At 40.1% G+C, this 20,514-nt stretch overlaps 1 protein-coding gene across 17 annotated transcripts in view; it reads left to right on the forward strand.

Moving 5' to 3' along the window:
- The window catches only part of LOC128928299 (uncharacterized), a 204,857-nt gene that overhangs the window by 134,184 nt on the left and 50,159 nt on the right, over window positions 1-20,514 (forward strand). For 2 of the 17 annotated variants that reach the window (XM_078329468.1, XM_078329461.1), the window contains exon 1: window positions 10,662-10,853. The exons of the other annotated variants lie outside the window; for them this stretch is intronic. Coding sequence is in view for 1 of the 2 variants with exons in the window: in XM_078329461.1 (XP_078185587.1) it covers window positions 10,798-10,853 (56 nt within the window). In the remaining variant the exon portion in view is untranslated. Of the gene's footprint in view, window positions 1-10,661; window positions 10,854-20,514 lie in introns of those variants that run through there. 17 annotated transcript variants of the gene reach the window in all.

Here is a 20,514-nt window from a genome sequence, read left to right on the forward strand (position 1 = left end):
ATTTGTATGAACGCCTTCATAGTTCAAAGAGCAAATACGAGAGAGTGAAATGTGCCATGGAATGGCCCTGCTGTTTCACCTGCTGTATTCTCAGTGGTTCCCCTCATCCAGAACTCGATGATGTGACTCCCACTCCCTGAAGCTTCTCCTTTCTCCCATAGACCCCATTTCCCCTGCGCCTATTCCTACCTCAGCAAGAAAAGGGAGGTGAGAATCCAGCTGTGGATTTCTCCATGTCTGGGTCATTCTAACAAGGTCGCATATTAGGGGCCCCTGTGGGGAGGGGAAGAAATGAGAAACTAGATTAGAGTGGTGCTTGGTGACGAGTGGAAAGGGAAGGCCTATCAGCAGAATGCTTCCAAGTGGGCTTCAGCAACACAGTTCTGTCAGTGCAAACCTCCTGGGAGGCTTTAATGATCCAGTTCAGGTTCCTTTGAAGATGCATCTCTTTATTCTTCAGGTCACCCAGGAGGTACACATCAATTAACACGCCCACATCTAAAGACAGGCAGTGCTTCTCAGGGGGAAGTGTGGACTAATCCATTGAAAGAAGCAAAACCTTTTCCTAATTGGGATGAAATCTGCCCTGGCCAGCCTCCTCCACAGTGAGGGATGACTCCCTTACTTAGAGGAGGGCTCATTCACCTTGGTTCTTCTGCCAGCCTTCCATTCTCTACAGCGCTATTGGAGAATAAAAAGGGGATTTATTAAAAGGATCCTACCTATTAATTCTTTAATGTCTATCACTTTGTGGGAAAAATCCCAGAAGACCTTTTCAAATCATTTCATTTTCTAGCCAGGTGAAATTCTTGGTAAAGGGTTTTCTGTAATGTTTGTACACAAAGAGGTCATTTCTAAGTAAGCCCTCGGGTTGTGGATGTTCTGGGTAGGTGGCTTATGAGTTATTCACTCAAAAAAGCTGAATACTAGTTCCCTATCGAACTTGTATCTAGGGGAACAAAATCGAGATTCTGAGTGGGAAATGTTGACATTTTCATATGCTTTCCTGCTTTTTTTCCTATAAGTTTCAGGGGCTGAATTTTTCAGCATTAGTAAAGCAAGAATTTTTGGGATGCTGTTAGTATAATTTTTATTTGGAATTGAGATTAAAATGTACTGTATCACATAGAGCTGTATTTTGCAGCAGTAATGAAAATGTAGAACACCATTTCTTTTCACAAATCAATTATTCTGTCTTTGCAGTCCATGGGAATTATTGCTGAATAGGCCTTTCATTTTCCAGTTCTGGATTTTATATACTTAGAAGAGTATTTTCAGTTAAAAAAAAGTTTTGCATTTTACAAATCTTAAAGAGCTCACTCTCTGAGATAACTGAGAAGAAGACGGCATTTTCATTGACGGAGCAAAGCATCATGACATTGCGACTAAAGTAGCTGTGACTCAGCATCTCAGTAACTTCTTACACATGCGTTACATATACTGTGGCTAGCACAGTAGAAACATATACTTACCTAGGGTCAGAAAGAAGAATCTATGTTTCAGTTCTGTCCTTGTTGGCTGGAGGAACTTGAATAATTCACTTGGTATTGTAGGAATTGTTCCCAGGACACAGATTCTAAGACAGATATTGGTGTTCAGGTGTTTATTGGGGAGCACTTCGGGATGAGCAGCTGTGGAAGTGAGAGGAATGAAGGAGGATTGGGCAGAGGAGCATTTGAGCTGAGATGTACCTGACAGCCTCAACTACCCCGCTGCAGCTCTGGAGCTAGAATGTTCCTGCAAATTTCTCCTTCTTTGGACCTTTATACCTCTTACTCAGTCACTGAGTGCAGGATACAAACTGGAAGGGTGTGACCTCAGGAAGACAACTTTTGCACCTTAGTCTATCTTTCTCTTTTTTTGTTGTTTCTTTCTTTCCTTCTTTCCTCCTCCCTCCCTCCCTTTCCCTTCCTTTCCCTTCCTTCCCTCCTTTCCTTCCCTTCCTTCCCTCCTTTCCTTCCCTTCCTTCCCTCCTTTCCTTCCCTTCCTTCCCTCCTTTCTTCCATTTTTTCCTCCTTCCCTTCCTCCCTACCTTCCTTCCTCACTTTTTCTCTTTTCTTTTCTTTCTTTCTTTTTGAGACAGTGTCTCTCTTTTCACCCAGGCTGGAGTACAGTCATACAATCTCTGCTCAATGCAACCTCCATTTTCTGGGTTCAAGTGATTCTCATGCCTCAGCCTCCTGAGTAGCTGGGATTACAGGTGCCCACATCTAGTAATTTTTGTATTTTTAATAGACACAGGGTTTCATTATGTTGGTCAGGCTGGCCTCGAACTGCTGACCTCAAGTGATTCACCTGCGTTGGCATCCCAAAGTACTGGGATTACAGGCATGAGCCACCATGCCTGGCCTGCACATGAGGCTAATTTCTGAAGAGACCCACAGCTGAACATTGCTTACTGACAAGTTTCCTCTGAAGCTGGTGGGAGTCCTTTTTTCACAGTGGACCCAGGCGGGGAAATATCTATCCATCCCACTTGACTTCTGTGAGCTTCAGTTTTCTTATAAATACTGTATGAAGACTGAATGCAATGCCTGTAATACACAGAGCCTAGTGCTTAGAACTTCATTAACTCACAAAAATCACTATGATTATGATTATTACTCAAAAGGTAGCAGTTGGAACATGTACTTTCACAGTAACTGTTCAGACAGAAATACAGATGCTGTCAGCATAATATTATTCATAAGTGCTTGTTAGATAATTTACAGCTGTAACAACTTCTTGAATACCTAGGATTCTGTTTGTTTGCTTGGAGAGAAAAGTCCAAGGTATTTTTGTGGCAAATTAGGAAGGCAGGATTGTATAAAGATACAAAGATACTGGAGTGTGTCACAGAACTCTCAGACAGGAATCCAGAAGGATGTTAGGAACAATTGACATAGGAAGACATAACGGTTTATTCCACATGTTGATCTCTGCTTTCTAAAAGCAGCAGCAGCACTGAAACACACTTATGTTCACTTTTTCTCCTTTCTTGTTCTGAAAATCACCTTCCTTCACTTCTTTGGTCTCCCATGGCAGAAAATATGGTAGTGGCAGTGTCCAAGCTTTACATATTAGATCCAGCATCCAAGCAGTTCTGAAATCCTGGAGGGCTCTGACTGGTTTGATTTAGGTCAGGTGTCCAGCCCTGAATCAATCAAAGGTGGCCAGGGTCACATTTTCCTGTGGCTCTTTCTGCTTCATACATTGTGTGATTAGGAGGTGCAAGGGAGCAGTGGAGTTTCAAGACAATGCCAAGAAGGTACGGAGCAGATAAAACAGTAGGCAGCCACATGCTTGGAAAGCCGGGGAAGTGCTTTTTTTAGATGGTATCTTAGGAGAACAAAGATAATGTGGATCACTAAGAAAAGTAGATTATGGATTAGAGGGTAACAGGATTTATATCTGCTGGCAAAAGTGCTTCATAAACTCTAAAATAGCATTGCAGTCTCAAAAGATACAACATTTCTGCCATCTCAACAATATAAATTCTATTTATATTGGATTTTTGGAGTTAAGTGGAGCTTCTAAAAACTATTTTCTAAAACTGCATAGCTGTTCTCAGCTCTCTGTCACATTTTCTGATCTAATGCCAATATAATAGTTCTAATGTCCTTGCAATTAGCAAAAATAAAAGAGATGAATGAAATAATTTTGAAAATGTATTTTTTCATATCCAATATTCAATTCACTAATGTGGGTGAATTTTCTCTCTGGTACGCAGCATGCTCCAGCATGGGAGTCAGACACACTTGGGTTTGAATTCTGACTCATCTCCTGACTAGCTCTCTCATCTTGAGCAAGTAACTTTCACTCTTCAACTAGTAAATGTTCCTATATCCTTAAAAGCTTCAGCATATTCTTTCTCTTCAATGAAACCTCTCACCATCTACTTGCCTGAAAGCCATCTCATTTATAAGAACTTCCCCTGAGGTCTTCTCAAGATTGGCTTGTGTTCTTTTTCTCATATCCCACTTGCCTTCAATGTATCCCCCTCCCCTTCGATGTATCCCCCTCCCCAAGTTCTCATTTCCAACTGTCATTGTCAGATACTAGGTATTCCTTTTCCCTTGAAACAAACAAACAAAAAAATAAGTTGAATTTAAAAAATAAATAAGCCCCTCTTTAGTGAGACTTACACATTTATTTGTATAAGCTTCTTCTCCCTTTTAACAATCAAAATTCTGTGGACATACTTTATACATTGATCCTTTTGACATTAATCTGGGTATCCTCAGATGGCAGCCTTCTTTTCCCACCCAAACTCTTTCCATTGTCTCATATGACTTCAAAAACCATGAAGTTGCCTTTACATTTTAGCCTCTCCATTCCTAGACTACCTCATTTTCAATTTCCTCTTTACAACAGTACTGTAAACACCATCTTCAATAGTCAAGTCTTGGGTTGTGTCATCACTAGAAATGGTGCCATGTCTGAAAACCTAAATTAAAACCATTAAAAATCTATTATTGAACCATTAAAAAATTATCTCTGAAATTCTGACTTAAAACAATTAAAACCATTTAAAAATCAGGATTTTGAAACCATTAACATTGTGGCTTCCTGTCATTTTGGTTCACATGTTGAGTACTGTTGCAGCGACAATTTTCCAACCTCATTATTAATTCTAATCCATTAACCCCACAATGTTCTATCTTCTAGCCCCCTGCCCCTTGTTATTATTCATTGTCTGGCTTACTTTCTATAATTCTTTATTGTGATCACCCTTTTGCAAATATCATCACCTCTTTTGACTTCCTCTATCTTTTTCCCCACCTACCCATGAAACTCTAATCTTGAATGCACTCAAACACATATTCTATTACCTGTATTCAAGCAGCAGGGGATTGCTGGAGAAAATCTTCCAATCATCTCGGTAGTATTAAAAATTTGTGTTCACTGGCACCATTTGGGATCTCACTTTTACACCCCGGGTTTTAGTATATGCAAATCCTTTCTACTTTCTCCAAATCTCCAATACTTCTTCCCACTACTCTTAAGAGGTGGGATTATAAAGTAAATATTCTTTACTTCGTGAGAACAGAAGCTTTCATATGGCTTTCCTCTCATTTTTCGCTAACATATAAACAAACCTACATCCATGTGCTCTCCTTCTACCCTTCTGATAATGCAGAAAATATCCCTTTTTCTGTAGAAGGCCAGTCCTTCCACATGAGCTCTGAGTTCCAGTCCATCAACTCTCGGGGCTTCATTCATCTGTAATCCCTTCTAGTTTGCACCTTATTTTCTTGCTCTCAACTTGAGTTTTCCTATAATGATCTGACATGCTCTGATATGATGAAAAATTATTCCTGGACCCCACATTTCTCCCCACTTACTAGTGTATCTCTCTACTTCCTTTATAGCCAAACTTTTAAAGTGAGTTGTTGACACTTGCTTTTTCCATTTCCTCTGATTTCATTCATTCTTCAATCCATATTTTCACATTACCAAAGCAAATGGTGATTTTGAGTTCTCATGTTATTTGATCTCTTAACATCCAAGCCCAACATCAGTTTTCCTACCACTTAGGCTTTCTTGCCAAACCTGTCTTGATCTTCCATGACATCCTGATTCTCTAATCACAAATATTTGACCATTTTTTTTGTTCTTAAAGTTTCAACATTCAGCAATTCAGCAAAGCTTGACTGTTTTTTCCTTCTCAAAATCTAACTCTCTGTTTTTATCCATTCCCTGCAATGAGCTCTACTCAGTCAATGAGTACCCATTCTTGGGTTTCTGATAGCTACAGTAAGGCCAATGGGTACTACTCGGTCTTCATTTTTCTTGCCTTCTCAGCAGCATTGCTACTCCTACCACCAACCTCACCTCATGCTGACAATTCACTGAAATATCCTCCTAACTGATCTGCTTCACTTAGATACCTATGTTCCACTACATTTTAATTTCCACTGTCATTCCAACTTCCCAATCCCTGATTTGTACGTAGTACAGCTTTACAGCTCTTTCTCCAATTTGTCTTCCTCTCTCAGCCACATACTCAAAAAATAATTAGTTGCTTATTTTGTTTACAAAAAAATCTCTTTGCCAACAATCAAATTCTATATAATGAAGCTCTTATTCACTCATAGACTTTCTCCTGCTGTAGCTTTTCACATATTTATTCTAACCACATTTTACAATCCGTAGCTACCTAAGAGCAACATGCACATCCTCTTATCTCTCTGCTATGCCTTTTCTCTCTCTCTTTTGCAGAATAATACCTGTGTTATTACTCTCCTATGGTATGGTGATGAGAAAAACCCCATAAGTGTGATATTTCATTATCAAACTGTATGCATGTTTATGTTACGGTAGAAACTGTAGGTTAAGGGGGGAAAGTTAATGAATTAATAGAAAAATCAGGCTGAAGTGAAGAATTAAAGATAAACACACACATATACCTTCAACATTTTATTTTAACTTTATATATAGAAAGTTATTACAATTCTGGGATGCATAGCCACAGCCATTACTTAGATTAAGCAGATTAATCCCCCATCATCTTTTTGCAGTGGCTTAGGACTCTCTATTATGCAAGTAAATTCTGTGATTTTCAGTCTCCGTTTTTTAAATAACTGGCTAAATGATTTCAAATAACCTGAGTTTGGAAGAGTGTTTTTTGTTTTTCATATTTTTGTCTCCAAACTTTCAGAATGGTCTCATCCACACCAAATAAACATTTTTTAAATGTCTTGTATTCATTCAGTCTTTCCAATGCATTCAGTTTTATTAGAAACATCTCTTTTTTAATTCTCATAATTTATGGATTATGTGCTAATTTTAAAATTTACATAATTGTTATCAAAAGCGTAACTGCTATAAGCAGATCTCGGAACAAACATCACTGTCTCTGGATGCGCATACAAATCTGCTGATGAGAACCTAAATGTACGACATTCAATGCTCTCCACATGTGCAGACCCCGTGGTCATTATGATCTATTTTGTTTCAAAGGGCAACAAATACCCTTTTTTTTTTTTTTGAGACACAGTGGTACCAGGCTGCAGTGCAGTGGAGCCATCTCAGCTCTCTGCAACCTCTGCCTCCCAGGTTCAGGCAATTCTCCTGCCTCAGCCTCCCACGTAGCTGGGACTACAGGCATGTGCCACCATGCCCAGCTAATTTTTGTATTTTTAGTAGAGAAGGGATTTCACTATGTTGGCCAGGATGGTCTCAATCTCTTGACCACGTGATCCACCTGCCTTGGCCTCCCATAAGTGCTGGGATTACAGGCGTGAGCCACTGCACCCGGCCTGAACAAATACCTTAATGTTTAAATAGGTACAAAATGGGCATTGAAATAAGGAAATAAATATTGTCTGTAAGTGCAAATCATTACAGCAAATGAGTTTTTTATTTTTAGTGGTAAAATTTAATTTTAACTAAGATGTCTTCAGTAAAGGTCAATTATCTAGTAAGTATTTTTCAAAAACTGGTAACTAAATTTACTAATATAATTATGTTATTCTTGTATTTGTATATATAAATGGACATTTGAAGTTCAGCTAAGTTAGAGCAATTTTTAAAGTTAGTGACATCTTATATTCTCTTAGTATATGCAGTTTAATATAACAATGTTGCTTCAGGTATAAAGTTTATTTTTATTTATTTATTTTGAGACAGAGTCTCACTCTGTTACCCAGGGTAGAGTGCAATGGCGCGATCTCGGCTCACCGCAACCTCCGCCTCCTGGGTTCAGGCAATTCTCCTGCCTCAGCCTCCTGAGTAGCTGGGATTACAGGCATGCGCCACCATGCCCAGCTAATTTTTTGTATTTTTAGTAGAGATGGGGTTTCACCATGTTGATCAGGATGGTCTTTAACTCTTGACCTCGTGATCCACCCACCTCAGCCTCCCAAAGTGCTGGGATTACAGGCGTGAGCCACCACGCCCAGCTCCTAAAGTTTATTTAAACAGATGTTGCTTATTAATACAACTAGTCATATTTTTACCATATGACATAGTAGGAGGCAAAAAAAGGGGTTTCTTTAGCATATAGTATCACTTACACTTTCATTTTTTTTAAAGCTATAAGAGGAATTTAGAAAAAAATTCTTTTGCACAATATAAATACATTTACATAATCTGTTTCAATGGTGATCATTTTTTACTTCAAATATTCAAGAAGATGGAGCCATCTCTCTGGCAATTAAATTGGTTATAAAACTAATTGACATTGGTTTAAGAGAGATCAAACTCAACTATTCTCAAAACAGAGAAAGATCCTATGGTTCTTAACTAATATTTACTAGTTATACACTTCCAGATAGATGGTATTCTTTCTCATTATATGTTGTTTAGGGTAGATATTAAAGTAGAATGCAGATATGAGTGATAAGCGTTCTGTTTATTGTTTCTAACTCTTAAATCACTACCATTAAAATAGAGGTAGTTGTAGAAAATTTAGTAAAATATTATTTAACTATATATTTAAAGCTACTAAATTTATGTTGTTTCTTAAGAATCAGTGCTTAGACTCAAATTATTTATAACAGCTAAATTTAATTTAAAAAATCTATTGCTATATAATGGCTGTGCATATTTTGTGGCTACATGTGGTATTTTGATAGCTGTATAGAAGGTGTAACGAAGCAATCAGGGTAACTGGAATATCCATCATCTGAAACATTTATCTTTTTGTGTTTTTGTGGAATATTAATATTACAATTCTTTTCTAGCTATTTTGAAATACACAATAATTGTTGTTAATTATAATTTTCCTACCATACTATTAAATACTAAAACTTATTTCTTCTGTATTTCTGTGTCCCTTAACCAACTTCTCGTCATCCCTCTCTTCCCTTCCCAGCCTCTGGTAACCACATTTCACTGTGTCCCCATGAGATTTACTTTGTGAGTTCCTGTGTATGAGTGAGACCATGTGATGCCTAAATTTAAATATTATGCTGAAAAGAAAATATTTGCATAGACTCCTCCCACTTATGCCGGTGCTCATGCAGGTGTTTTCCCTTGAGGGATATTTATCAGCCATCACTCTTGCCTTGGCCCTTATCTTCCCTGAGAGCTATTCTCCTGCCTCAGCCTCCTGAGTAGCTGGGATTACAGGCACACGCCACCATGCCCAGCTAATTTTTTGTATTTTTAGTAGAGACGGGGTTTCACCATGTTGACCAGGATGGTCTTGATCTCTTGACATCGTGATCCACTCGCCTCGGCCTCCCAAAGAATATTCTTTAATAAGAACCTAACTCAATAGGTTGCTCTCTAATTGATTACAATTCCCATTGGAACACTTCCCCAGGTTGACTGAAGGTCCGGGTTTTTTTCTTATTCTTCCTTCCATCCTCTATTCAGTTTCAGCTGAGAATCTACCACATTGACCACTCAATTTTAGGCAGAAAGGGACTGCATTGATTAGTTCAACTGCCTCCTTTTCAAAGAAACTAAAGCCATGGACTGATTTACCAAAGTGAGTGTATTCCTCTTATCTGTGCTGTCCTATTGTTCAAGATCCCGGACTAGTCATAAAGCAAATGGTAGCTGATGGGAATTTCTGGAATGGGTTTAGGTGTGAGGAAGACAAAGGTCTAGTGGCAAGGTCAGCTCTGGAGGTAGGTTACTTGGATTCCAATCTACTTAGTTGTGTGTTCTTGGGCAAATTACATAACTTTCCTGTGCCTCAATTTATTTGAAAGATGGTGTATAATAGTATCCATCTCACAGCGTAATTGTGAGGATTATTGAGCTATTCTACCGAAAGTATTAAAACATGCGGTTAAACTCCCAGTAAACACTATTTTTACCCGAATCACAAACTGCCAAAACCTTAAGTATTGAGCTCCCAAGGGGAATTAGAAACACTCCTGTGCCATTCCTCTTCTGAAAGTCTGCTGAACAAAAGTTGATGTTGCATTTTCAAAGAGCTCAAATGGATTGCTTTTATGAAGTTTGGGGCAAATGAATCACACATATATATGACCCTCCCTCAACACCCAGAAGGTATGCCGACACGCAGAATTCAAAAGTCTGAGGGTGACTGTGCTCAGGGGGTCAAGGGTTGCTTAGAAACTGCCTCTTTGAGGAGGAAGGCAGGACGTTCAATAAGAGCGGCTGGCGACCAAAGAACTAAACTTTAATGCAACAAAGTTGAGTCGGTCTCCCTACGACCACAGGCATCCAACCCAGGAACACCTCGCTCCACGTGGAAGGCCCAGGTGCAGCTGGAGGGGGACTGAAAGGATCAGACCATGGGATTGTTCTCAACTTTGGGCTTTTACACAGCAGTTTCAAAGACAAAGGGGCTTTTCAGCTAGGTTTGGTTCACTGTCCCCCTCCTGCCAGGCCCAAGCTTGGTCCCCAATATCCCCAGCAATGCTTGGGACGTCCCTCACTTCGCTCCTTTTTTGGGGGGGGCCATTGCCCACCCCTAGGTTGCCTGCTGTCCCTCCTAGAGAGGTGGATGGCCATGACATTCCTGGGAGGACAAAGGGAGGGGTGAGGGGGCAACGACGCCATTCTAAAGTTTCACCCCGGAAAGGCATCCCACTTCACCCGCGAGGCGCCCTCAGGCTACAGTTCGCGTGAGCCTCCTCCCTTCGCAGCGCCCCTCGGGACGGGGGAGGGGCGCTGTGCGGCCGGCGCTCTCTGATTGGCTGCCGCGTCAGGGTTCCACGCCGCGATTGTGCTGTGGGCGGCGGTCGGCACCTGCCTGCGCAAAGTAGGGAACTGGCGTTGGGACTTGCTGGAAGTCGGGGCCGGGGGAGCAGTCACTCGCAGTGAGTGCGGGCGCAAAGTAGAGAGCAGTCCCTAGTTTAAGCCTTTCCGTTGCCCTCCAGCACCGCCAGTACCATGGACTCCACCCTGCCACGGCCCCTCAGAATGCGGTGCAGCTGTCACTCGACCAGGTGGGTTCAGGTACCGCAAGGCACCCAGGCTTCAGGCACGCGCCCTCGCCGCCCTTTGTGGCCGTGGTGCCGCCAGACCCGGGGCCTGGGGGTTGGGGGTGGGAACTGGGGCCCGGCACTGCTGGAAGGGAGGGAAAGACAAGCCTGTCCCGGTGACCTCTCGCTCCCGCCGGCCTCCTCCCTGCCTCCGCGGCATGCGCCCCTGACCCGCATCCACCGCCCAGGGCTGGGATGGTCCGGGCGTCGGTGCCGGCGACAGTCCCGGGGAGGGTCTTCATGTAGACTTGAGGGTGTGCGTGCTGGTCCCTGCCCTCTGCCGCAGCAGGGCTGGGACTCAGCCGTTGGGTCCCTTCGGGTGCACAGACTGGGATGTAGACAGAGCGGAAGGCTTTGCTGCGGAGAGGCCGGCGTGGTGGTGCCTGCCCAGCGGGTGGCTCTGAACTACCCCAGTAAAGGCTGAGGCGTGGGTCTAGGTATGAACGGTGCATTCGAGATGGTGTCGATGGGTGCGAGGGGCACAGAGAAGCTTAAGTGCTACTGCACTTTGGGGACAGGTTGCATTGGAGTGTGGTTTAAAGAGACAGAGGCAACAGTTTCGGGGAAGGCCGAGGTTATGGAGAAAAGTGAGAGGGAGTTATCCCCAGGATTCTAGCTGAGAAAGTTGCAGCCTTGTAGATAGAAGCAGCCACCCTTACCTCCTGGCCCGACCCTCAAAAAAGCACTTAGCAGTGTTCAGGGAAGGGTGACATTTAAATGAGGCCAATTGAGTTTAATGGTTAAAGGGCCTAAGGATTACTGAGAAGTCAACAATAATGTGACGGGAAAAGGAGCGCCATTTTTATTCAGCAAGGAAAGCTTGGAAGTATTTTGTTGGGAGAATTCAGCATAAGATTTAAGAAAGCTGTTGATGCCGGGTATGGGAGATAGTTAGGTGATTGCTCTAGCCCCAAGCTAAAGGTAGTTGACTTTGGAAATTTTGCTTACAATTATTTGTAGCGTACTTAACCTAGAAGTGTTTGCACTTTACAAGGGATACTGGTTGGCTGTCCTTAGCTGGAATGTGTGCACGTTGTTTAGTCTTAGGGGATTTCATTTATAACACAGATTCTCTCTCATCCAGACTGCTTTTTCTAGCAGCAAGCTGGAAACCTGACATTAGGGTACAGGCTGCCTTGCGCTTTACTCTTTTAAATAAACTTATGTGGAACGAGTGTCAAATACAAAATAATTAAATAGAAAAAAATAAATAATTCTGATTTCTGTTGAAATCTCTTATTTCGGTCATGCCCACCCATCTTTAACAGCACTCATAATGGGTATCCTGCGAATAAAGTATTGGTAGTGAAATTAATCGTGTATTTGAAGAAAATACTGTTCTCTGTTTATTAATAAATGGATCAGAATTTAGTGTTTTTCATCTTCTTAGCCCTGTGGAAGATCATCACTGTTTTCCACCCTGACGTGCAGTGTAGCATGTCACACTCCCGATTTAAACAGGTTGCTGCCAGTGTATCAGCAAATGCAGGGTAGGTATCTGTAAAAAAAAAAAACATATTGCTGATGAGGAGCAAGGGAGATAGCCATATACATTTACATTTCTTTTAGGGATACTGGCATGTGTTCAGTCTCTCTTTCTCTTCCCCCTTTCCTTTCTCCCCTCCCTCCAATGCTGAAATATTTTCTTTGTTATTCTAGTAATACCTTTTTCATAGTAATGAACTCATTTAAACATCTCAGCAACGAGAGAAAGTTCTTTTCAGTACTGAAATAATCAGGAGAATCATGGGAAGGAGACAGGACTTAAAACTTTTTGACATGTCTTTCTTTGTTTAGCTGAAGGTCTTGAGTTTGTAGCTTGGGACTACTATAAATTTGTACAGCCATGTATAGCCCTAATTTGTGGAGTACAGTTATGTACTGCATAGTGCCAGTGAGGTTATCAGAGCTCATATATGATTTTGGTCCCACGGTTTATAAGGGAACTGAAAAATTCCCATTGCCTAGTGAAGCTGTGGTATTCATAACTTCTTAGTTACTCATGTTTTTGTGGTGGTGCTGGTGTAAACAAACTTATGGTGCAGCCAGTCCCTGTAAAAGCATAGCATATGCAGTTATGTACAGTATATAATACTTGATAACATTGGATTGTGTATTTTCTACCCATTTTATCATTGTTTTATTGTGTACTTTTGTTGATTAAGAAGAAAAGTTAACTATAGGACAGCCTGAGGCGGGTTTTTCAGGAAATATTCCAGAAGAAGGCACTGTCATAATAGCAGGTGACAGCCACATGCGTGTTGTTGCCCCTGAAAACCTTTCAGTGTGACGAGATTGGAGGTGGGAGACAGTGATGTGCATGATCTGGACCCTGTGCAGGCCTAGGCTAGTGGGTGTTTGTGTCTTAGTTTTTAACAAAAAGTTTTAAAATTAAAAATAGAACAAAGCTTATAGAATTAGGATATAAGGAAAGAATATTTTGTACAGATGTACAATGTGTGTTTTAAGCTAAGTGCAATTATAGAAAGTTTAAAAGTTTGTAAAATAAAAAAATTTACACTAAGCCAAGGTTAACTGAAGGAAGAAAGAACTTTTCAGTGTAGCCTAAGTGTCAAATCTTTATAAAGTCAATAGTGGTGTAGAGCGATGTCTGAGACCTTAACATTCATTCATCCCCCACTTGCCCACAACAACTTTTAGTCCTGCAGTCTCCATTCATGGTGAGTGCCCTATATAGGTATACCATTTTCTATCTTTTATGCTGTATTTTTACAGTACCTTTTCTATGTTTAGATACATGCATACTATAGTATTCATTACAGTAAGCTGCTATATAGGTGTGTAACCTAGGAGTAATAGACTGCACCATCTAGGTGCATGTGTAGTAGGCTAGACTGTCTAGGTTTGTATAAGTCCACTGTGATGTCCATGGTGAATTGCCTAATGATGCATTTTTAAGAATGTACCCCCATTATTAAGCAACACGAGTATATTTACAGTTGTTTTCTATTTGAGCAAGTCTTGAGAATATTTGGTTAATACCACATAAGCCTTAACTTTTCATACTGATAATTGTTTCTTTGAAGCACCTAAGAATTGACTTGCTTGTTGATGAAGTTCTTAAAATAACTAAAAACTCATATTGTAAAATTGGATAAATAAAATCATTTAGCTATCATTTTTTAATTGAGCATTTTAGAGAACATGGGACATTTTTATAATGTAAATAGTCCAGGTTGAGAAAAAGCTTAGAAATTTGTTGTATTCAAATAGTGTGAGTCGGCAAAAAAAAAAAAAGGCAAATCAGGAAATGAAAAGTACAAAAATACAATGTAGAAGTATGTTGATTTGGTGTGTGCAAATTAACAGTGTTTTGAAAAATTAGAAAATTATAGAAGTAGTTGTTTAATGTCAGATGAAGAAAAGGACTTTAGTGTAACAAAAACAGTTCACTTTTTACTAGAGTAAGTATAGAATTTATGAGATGATAGAAATGATTGGTCCACATGGAATGTAAGAACATGCCTTGCGGGGCCAGGTAGAAGAAGGGAGGGAGTATTTTGCAATAAGGCTGAGGCCAGGGAAGGAAAAGGAGCAAAAGATCTTGCCATTGACTCCTGTGTTGTTTAATCATTACCGAGAATTCCAGAGTGACCTTGATGTAGCCATAGTATTTGTTCATTAGGCCTTAAATCTTAGTAAAAGATCTATTATCAAGTGAGGTGACACCATGCTGTAAGATAGAAAGTATCTAGCATCTGAGGTTTGCCTTTGTAGGCCTTGCTTTCCAGATGATTTTATTTCTAGGGTAATGTTTAGTAGGTGATTTTGATTAAAGGAAAATATGGAGAGAAGGTTTTGAAAAAGGAATTGGACTAAGGGAGAGCTGTGCCATGAAAAGGGCCAGATGTGTGATCTAGAAAACATCAGATATCATTGAGCATATTTGTATTCTTTGTTAGTTTCTGATCTGCTGATGTTCATTTCATCTGTAACTTGAAAAGTAAGGGGCTGGGCGAGGTGGCTCACGCCTGTAATTTCAGCACTTTAGGAGGCTGGGGGAGGTGAATTACCTGAGGTCAGGAGTTTAAGATCAGCCTGACCAAAATGGTGAAACCTCATCTTTACTAGAAATACAAAAATTAGCTGGGCATGGTGGTGCATGCCTGTAATCCCAGCTACTCAGGAGGCTGAGGCAGGAGAATCACCTGAACCCAGGAGGCGAAGGTTGCAGTAAGTGGATTGCATTCCAGCCTGGGCAACAGGAGTGAAACTCTGTCTCACAATGGGGAGGGTGGAAAAGTAAGGCAGAATGAATCAAGTATTTCATAACGTTTTTGCTCTTCGTGAGCGGATTCTTTTTTTTTTTAATAATGTAAATATGTTTGACATTTTTGCATTTTCAATTTCATTTGTGTTTACACTAGTGTATTATGTACACTAACAGGGAACTGAATTTTTTTCATCAGATTTAGAAAGTAATACACGTTTATGGTATAAAATTTATAAAAGAAAAATTTATAACTATGAAAGTTTAAAATCACTCATTTTTCTTCACTCCAGGGAAAACTTCTGTTAATTTTTTAAGAATGTGTGTGTATATTGAAACAGAATTAGAGTCACACTGAATATAAAGTTTTTCTAACACAGCCACCATATCATGAGGAATCTCGGGGCACATAAAAAGATGCTTTGTGTTGGTGCTTGAACCTACAGGCCCAGCTAAAGTCTCAGGTGACAGCCAGCATTCACCATCTGACATGGGAGTGAGTGAGCCTTTAGATAATACCAGTCGCTGGCTACTGGCAAATAGAGAAGGAATGAAGTGTCCATGCTGATCCATGTCCAAATGGCAGATTCCAGAGCAAATGAAATGTTAGTGTTTTCAGCCACCAAATCAAGGGTACTTTTTAGGTCATTAGCGTATTCATTTGGCAATCATATATTTTAAAACTGTTGTAATTGAAGTATAACATATATAGAGAAATGCATAGATCTTAAGTGTGCAGTTTAATTTATTTTGACAAACGTGTACATGTATGTAACTCATACGGTTTGACCCTTGTAAAGGCGAACATGGTACACCAGAGTAAACAAGGTGTAAGTATTAGATGATGAGTAAAAGAGATTGGGAGGCCTTTGGTTTAAGAAAAATATAGGAAGCCATTGAATTTTTAGAAATACACTTTGTGTTTTAGAAGAATTTTAAATTTAAAGAAAGTTGTGAAAATAGTAGAGTTTTCAAATAACTTACATCCAGTTTTCATATTTTTAAACTGTTACATTAGTGTTGTCATTTTTCACATTTAGTGAAGTCATATTATTGACTAAATTCTATACATGATTGATTTCTTTTTTGTTTGTTTGTTTGTTTTGAGATGGAGTTTTGTTCTTGTTACCCAGGCTGGAGTGCAATGGCGCGATCTCGGCTCACCGCAACCTCCACCTCCTGAGTTCAGGCAATTCTCCTGCCTCAGCCTCCTGAGTAGCTGGGATTATAGGCATGCACCACCATGCCCAGCTAATTTTTTGTATTTTTAGTAGTGACAGGGTTTCACCATGTTGACCAGGATGGTCTCTAGCTCTTGACCTCATGATCCACCCACCTCAGCCTCCCAAAGTGCTGGGATTACAGGCGTGAGCCACCGTACCCGGCTTTAAATTTTTTTTGTTGTTGTTGTTAATCAATGAGAGCTTGTAATGATGCTCAGGTCAGCCTTGAACTCATGGCCTCGCCTCCTCAAGTGCCAGGACAACTGGTCGGAGCCACAGTGGCCCCTTATGATTGATTTCTTTAGTTTATACTTAAGGTCTGTATCAGTTAGCTGCCATAACAAAATTCCATAAACTGAGTGGATTAAACAAAAGAAATTTGTTTTCACAGATCTGGAGGTGGAAAGTCTGAGATTGGGTGCCAGGATTCTTGGGTTCCAGTGAGGAGTCTCTTCCTCACTTGCACACGGCACAGTCCCCTTTCCTAGGTGTGTTCTTGCCAGAAGAGAGAAAGAACAAGCTCTTTGTGTCTCTCTATAAGAGCACTAATCCCATCAGACCAGGGTCCTGCCCTCATGACTTCATTTAATGCTGATTACCTCCCAAACGCCCTAGCTCCACATACTATTACATTCGAGGTTAAAGCTTCAGCATATGAGGATTCTGGGCAGGCCACAAACATTCAGTTTATAACAAGGACCTTGTGTTTCTGGATCTTATGCAGGTTACCATATTACATTTAGTCTTTGTGTCTCCTTAGCTTCCTTTAGACTGTAGCGGTTTCTCAGACTTTCCTTTCTTTTTTGGTGACCTTGTCAGGTTTGAGGACTACTGGTCACGTATTTTGTAGAATGTCCCTCAAGTTGGATTTATCAAATGTGTTTCTCGTAATACGTCTGTGTTTATGGATGCCTGGGAGGAAGACCAAAAAGATGAAGTATCCTTTTCATCACATCCTACAAAGGAAAGGGTGTGTACTTTCAATGTGACTGATCACTGTTGATGTTGATTTGGTCACCTGATTGAGATAGTGAAGCAAGGTAATTTCCCTGACCGCTTTGCTGGTGGGAACTGGGGTGTGGGCGCTGGAAGTAGCACTTAGGCACTGGCAGGGGCAGATTCCACTCACTAGAACCCCCTGTGCTCAACCCGTCGTGGAAGGGAACATGCAGGTAAGCCTGTGTAGTAGCTGGGGTGAGTGCTTTTGGGTGCCAGCAGGAGCAAAACTCTGTGCAGGCCCTGAGGCCCCAGAAGGAGTGTTACAATTGGTCCTCTTTTAGCTTCGCCACCCATGGACAGTTTAAGTGTTAACAGCTCAGTGGAAGGTCAGTGTGACAGCCTTTGACACCAGCCTGGAAGACACATGGCTGTTGGAATATGAGAAGTGGTGGATATGAATGATACTCTTTTCAGCAGTGTTAAGTTTCAGATGCTGGCTAAACTTTGAAGTAGAAGTGTGAAGAACTTTGAAGATGTGAATCTGAAGTTCAGGGAATAGGGCAGGACTCAAGATTCTATTTGGAGGTTGCACATTTTATCTTTAAAGAATTCCATTGTATTTTTCAGAGTAGGAATCTCATTTGATAGAATAAAGAGCCTATGGTACTTTGAGTAGAATAATGAGAAAAATTTTAATCAAAAAAATTTTTTTCCTGAAAGCATTGTGAATAAAAATAAGAGTAAAATGTAGATGATTTTCAATCAGCCTCAGTGACCTTTTTGTTTCTGACCTGAGTCCCAGCTGATATAGCCAGTTGACAGTAGAAAATTTAGAATTTGATTTGCATGTTTTAAAGCTATTGAGAAGAAGAATTAGACATTTTAATTTCTCCCCCACCCCATAAGGAACCATGCGGGTATATTTTTGAGCCTTACCATTTTTTTCTTCTTAGCGGGAAACCAGTCAGAAGTGGGAGGCCTCTGAACAAACTGCATACTGTGTAGGCACCAGCTTCTGCTTTCTCGAGGCAGAACGCTGGCCCTCAGTGCCTCTTTCTGCTTCTCCTTGTTCAGACCACTGAGGACTGCCCCTGTCCTGTCTGACTCCTCCTGTTTTGGTGAGCAATATAGAAAGGCTGAGGGATTGATATTATTTGGCTCCATATCTTAGAAAGATATTTGGTAGTTACATAAAGTATATGTAGTTTGACCAGTACCACTTATAACTTTAAATTGTTGTACAGAAATTGATCCTTTATTATTTAGAAAATATAATTTAAAGTTAATAATACTGAGAGAATTCATGATTCTTTCCTTTTGCCTTACCTGTCCTTTAGTTCTTTTTTTTTTTTTTTTTTTTTTTTTTTTTTTTTTTTGCCAATCAGTTTGAGCTTATGAGGTTGCTCAGGTTAGCCTTGAACTGATGACCTCGCCTTCGCGAGCTCCATGACCTCCGGCGGGAGCCACTTTGGACCCCCCCAGTTCTTTATTTATTTCCAGAGCTTTTGTACTGGCTCATCTTCCCTTTCCTGGGGAGTTGATTTTAAAAATTAGATTTGCAGGAGCTTATCCCTTAGAGGATGATGGAAACCACTTGTACTTGAACTCAAGGAAATTTTTTTTAAGTTCCCTGTGTGCCCTTTCCAGATCACATCCCAGAGAGGGAGACTTCCGCAATATTGTGTTAACCATTTCCTTTCTTCATGTGTTATCCACAAATGTATATATGTATGTGGTAATAAGCATGAAATTTGCCATCTTAACCATCTTTAAGTGCGTAGTTCAGTAGTGATGAGTGTATTCACAACATTGAATACTAGATCTCCACGTTTTCATCTTACAGAACTGAAACTGTATATTGATTGATCAATTCTCTATTTCCCCCAGGCCCAGCAGCTGGCCTTTTGTTTCTGTGAATTTGACTATTCTAGATACTACATATAAGTGGAAACTTACAGTGTGTGTCTTTTTGTGAGTGGCATATCTGAGTTAGCATGTTTCAGGGTTCATCCATGTTGTCACATGTTATATGACTCATAAAAGCCAGAATTTATTCTTTTGAAAAGCTGAATAATGTTCCATTTATAAAGTTCTTAATCTTCATGTGGCTGAATTTATAACATTCATATTTGTAGTGTTCTTATACCTAGTTTAGGAAATTCTTCTGTGTCCTGAGATCATAAAGATAGTCTCCTATATTTTTAAGAAATATTTTTTCTTTGTTTTAAAACAAGATTAAGTTTTCAGGAAGGTTACCAGTACAATTCAGATAACATTTGCTTTTCCCTGAACCATTTGCTAATAAGTTGCTGACTTGATGACCCATTGCTTCCAAATATTTTAGTGGCATTTCCTAAGGACATTCTTCTGTGTAATATCAAAATGACCATCAAAATTAGAAAATTAATACATTTCTATCATCACACCTTCAACTTTATTCAAGCTTTACTGGTTATCTGATCAAATTCTGTTTAACAACAGCATCTAGTTCAGAATTACTAAACTAGATTTGGTTCTAAACAGATTTGGTTCTAAACTCTCCTTAAATTTCCTTACATCTAGACCACTCCCTTCCTTGAATTGAGATGTATTCCTTTCTCTTCTATTTTCTGGGAGGGATTGTGTAAAACCGGTGTAAATTCTTTCTAAAAAATTTGATAGAATTCTTTAATAAAGCCATCTGGGTGAAGTTGTTTTCATTTTGTTTTGTTTTGTTGTTTTTTTTTGGTGAGGAGGTGGTGGATGGAGTTTTTCTCCTGTTGCCCAGGCTGGAGTGCAATGGCATGACCTTGGCTCATTGCAGCCTCCACTTCCTGGGTTCAAGGATTCTCCTGCCTCAGACTCCTGAGTAACTGGGATTACAGGCACCCACTACCATGCCCAGCTAATATTTTGTATTTTGAGTAGAGAAGGGTTTCACCATGTTTGCCAGAGTGGTCTTGAATTTCTGACCTCAGGTGATCAACCCACCTCGGCCTCCCAAAGTGCTGAAATTACAGGTGTGAGCCACCGCACCTCACTGGCCTAGAGATGTTTATGGGATTTTAAATTACAAAGCCAGTTTTCTTAACAGTTACAGGTCTATTTAAATTTATATTGGATGAGTTGTTGTAGTTTGTGTTTTTTCTGGAATTGGTGCATTTCATCTAAGAAATTCCATTTTAGCTAATCTATGTGCAACTTTATTCTTCTTTACCTTATATAGACATATTTTCAATGAAAAGATAATCTA

Source organism: Callithrix jacchus, chromosome 7 (genome assembly GCF_049354715.1).
Source record: "Callithrix jacchus isolate 240 chromosome 7, calJac240_pri, whole genome shotgun sequence".
NCBI lineage: Eukaryota > Metazoa > Chordata > Mammalia > Primates > Cebidae > Callithrix > Callithrix jacchus.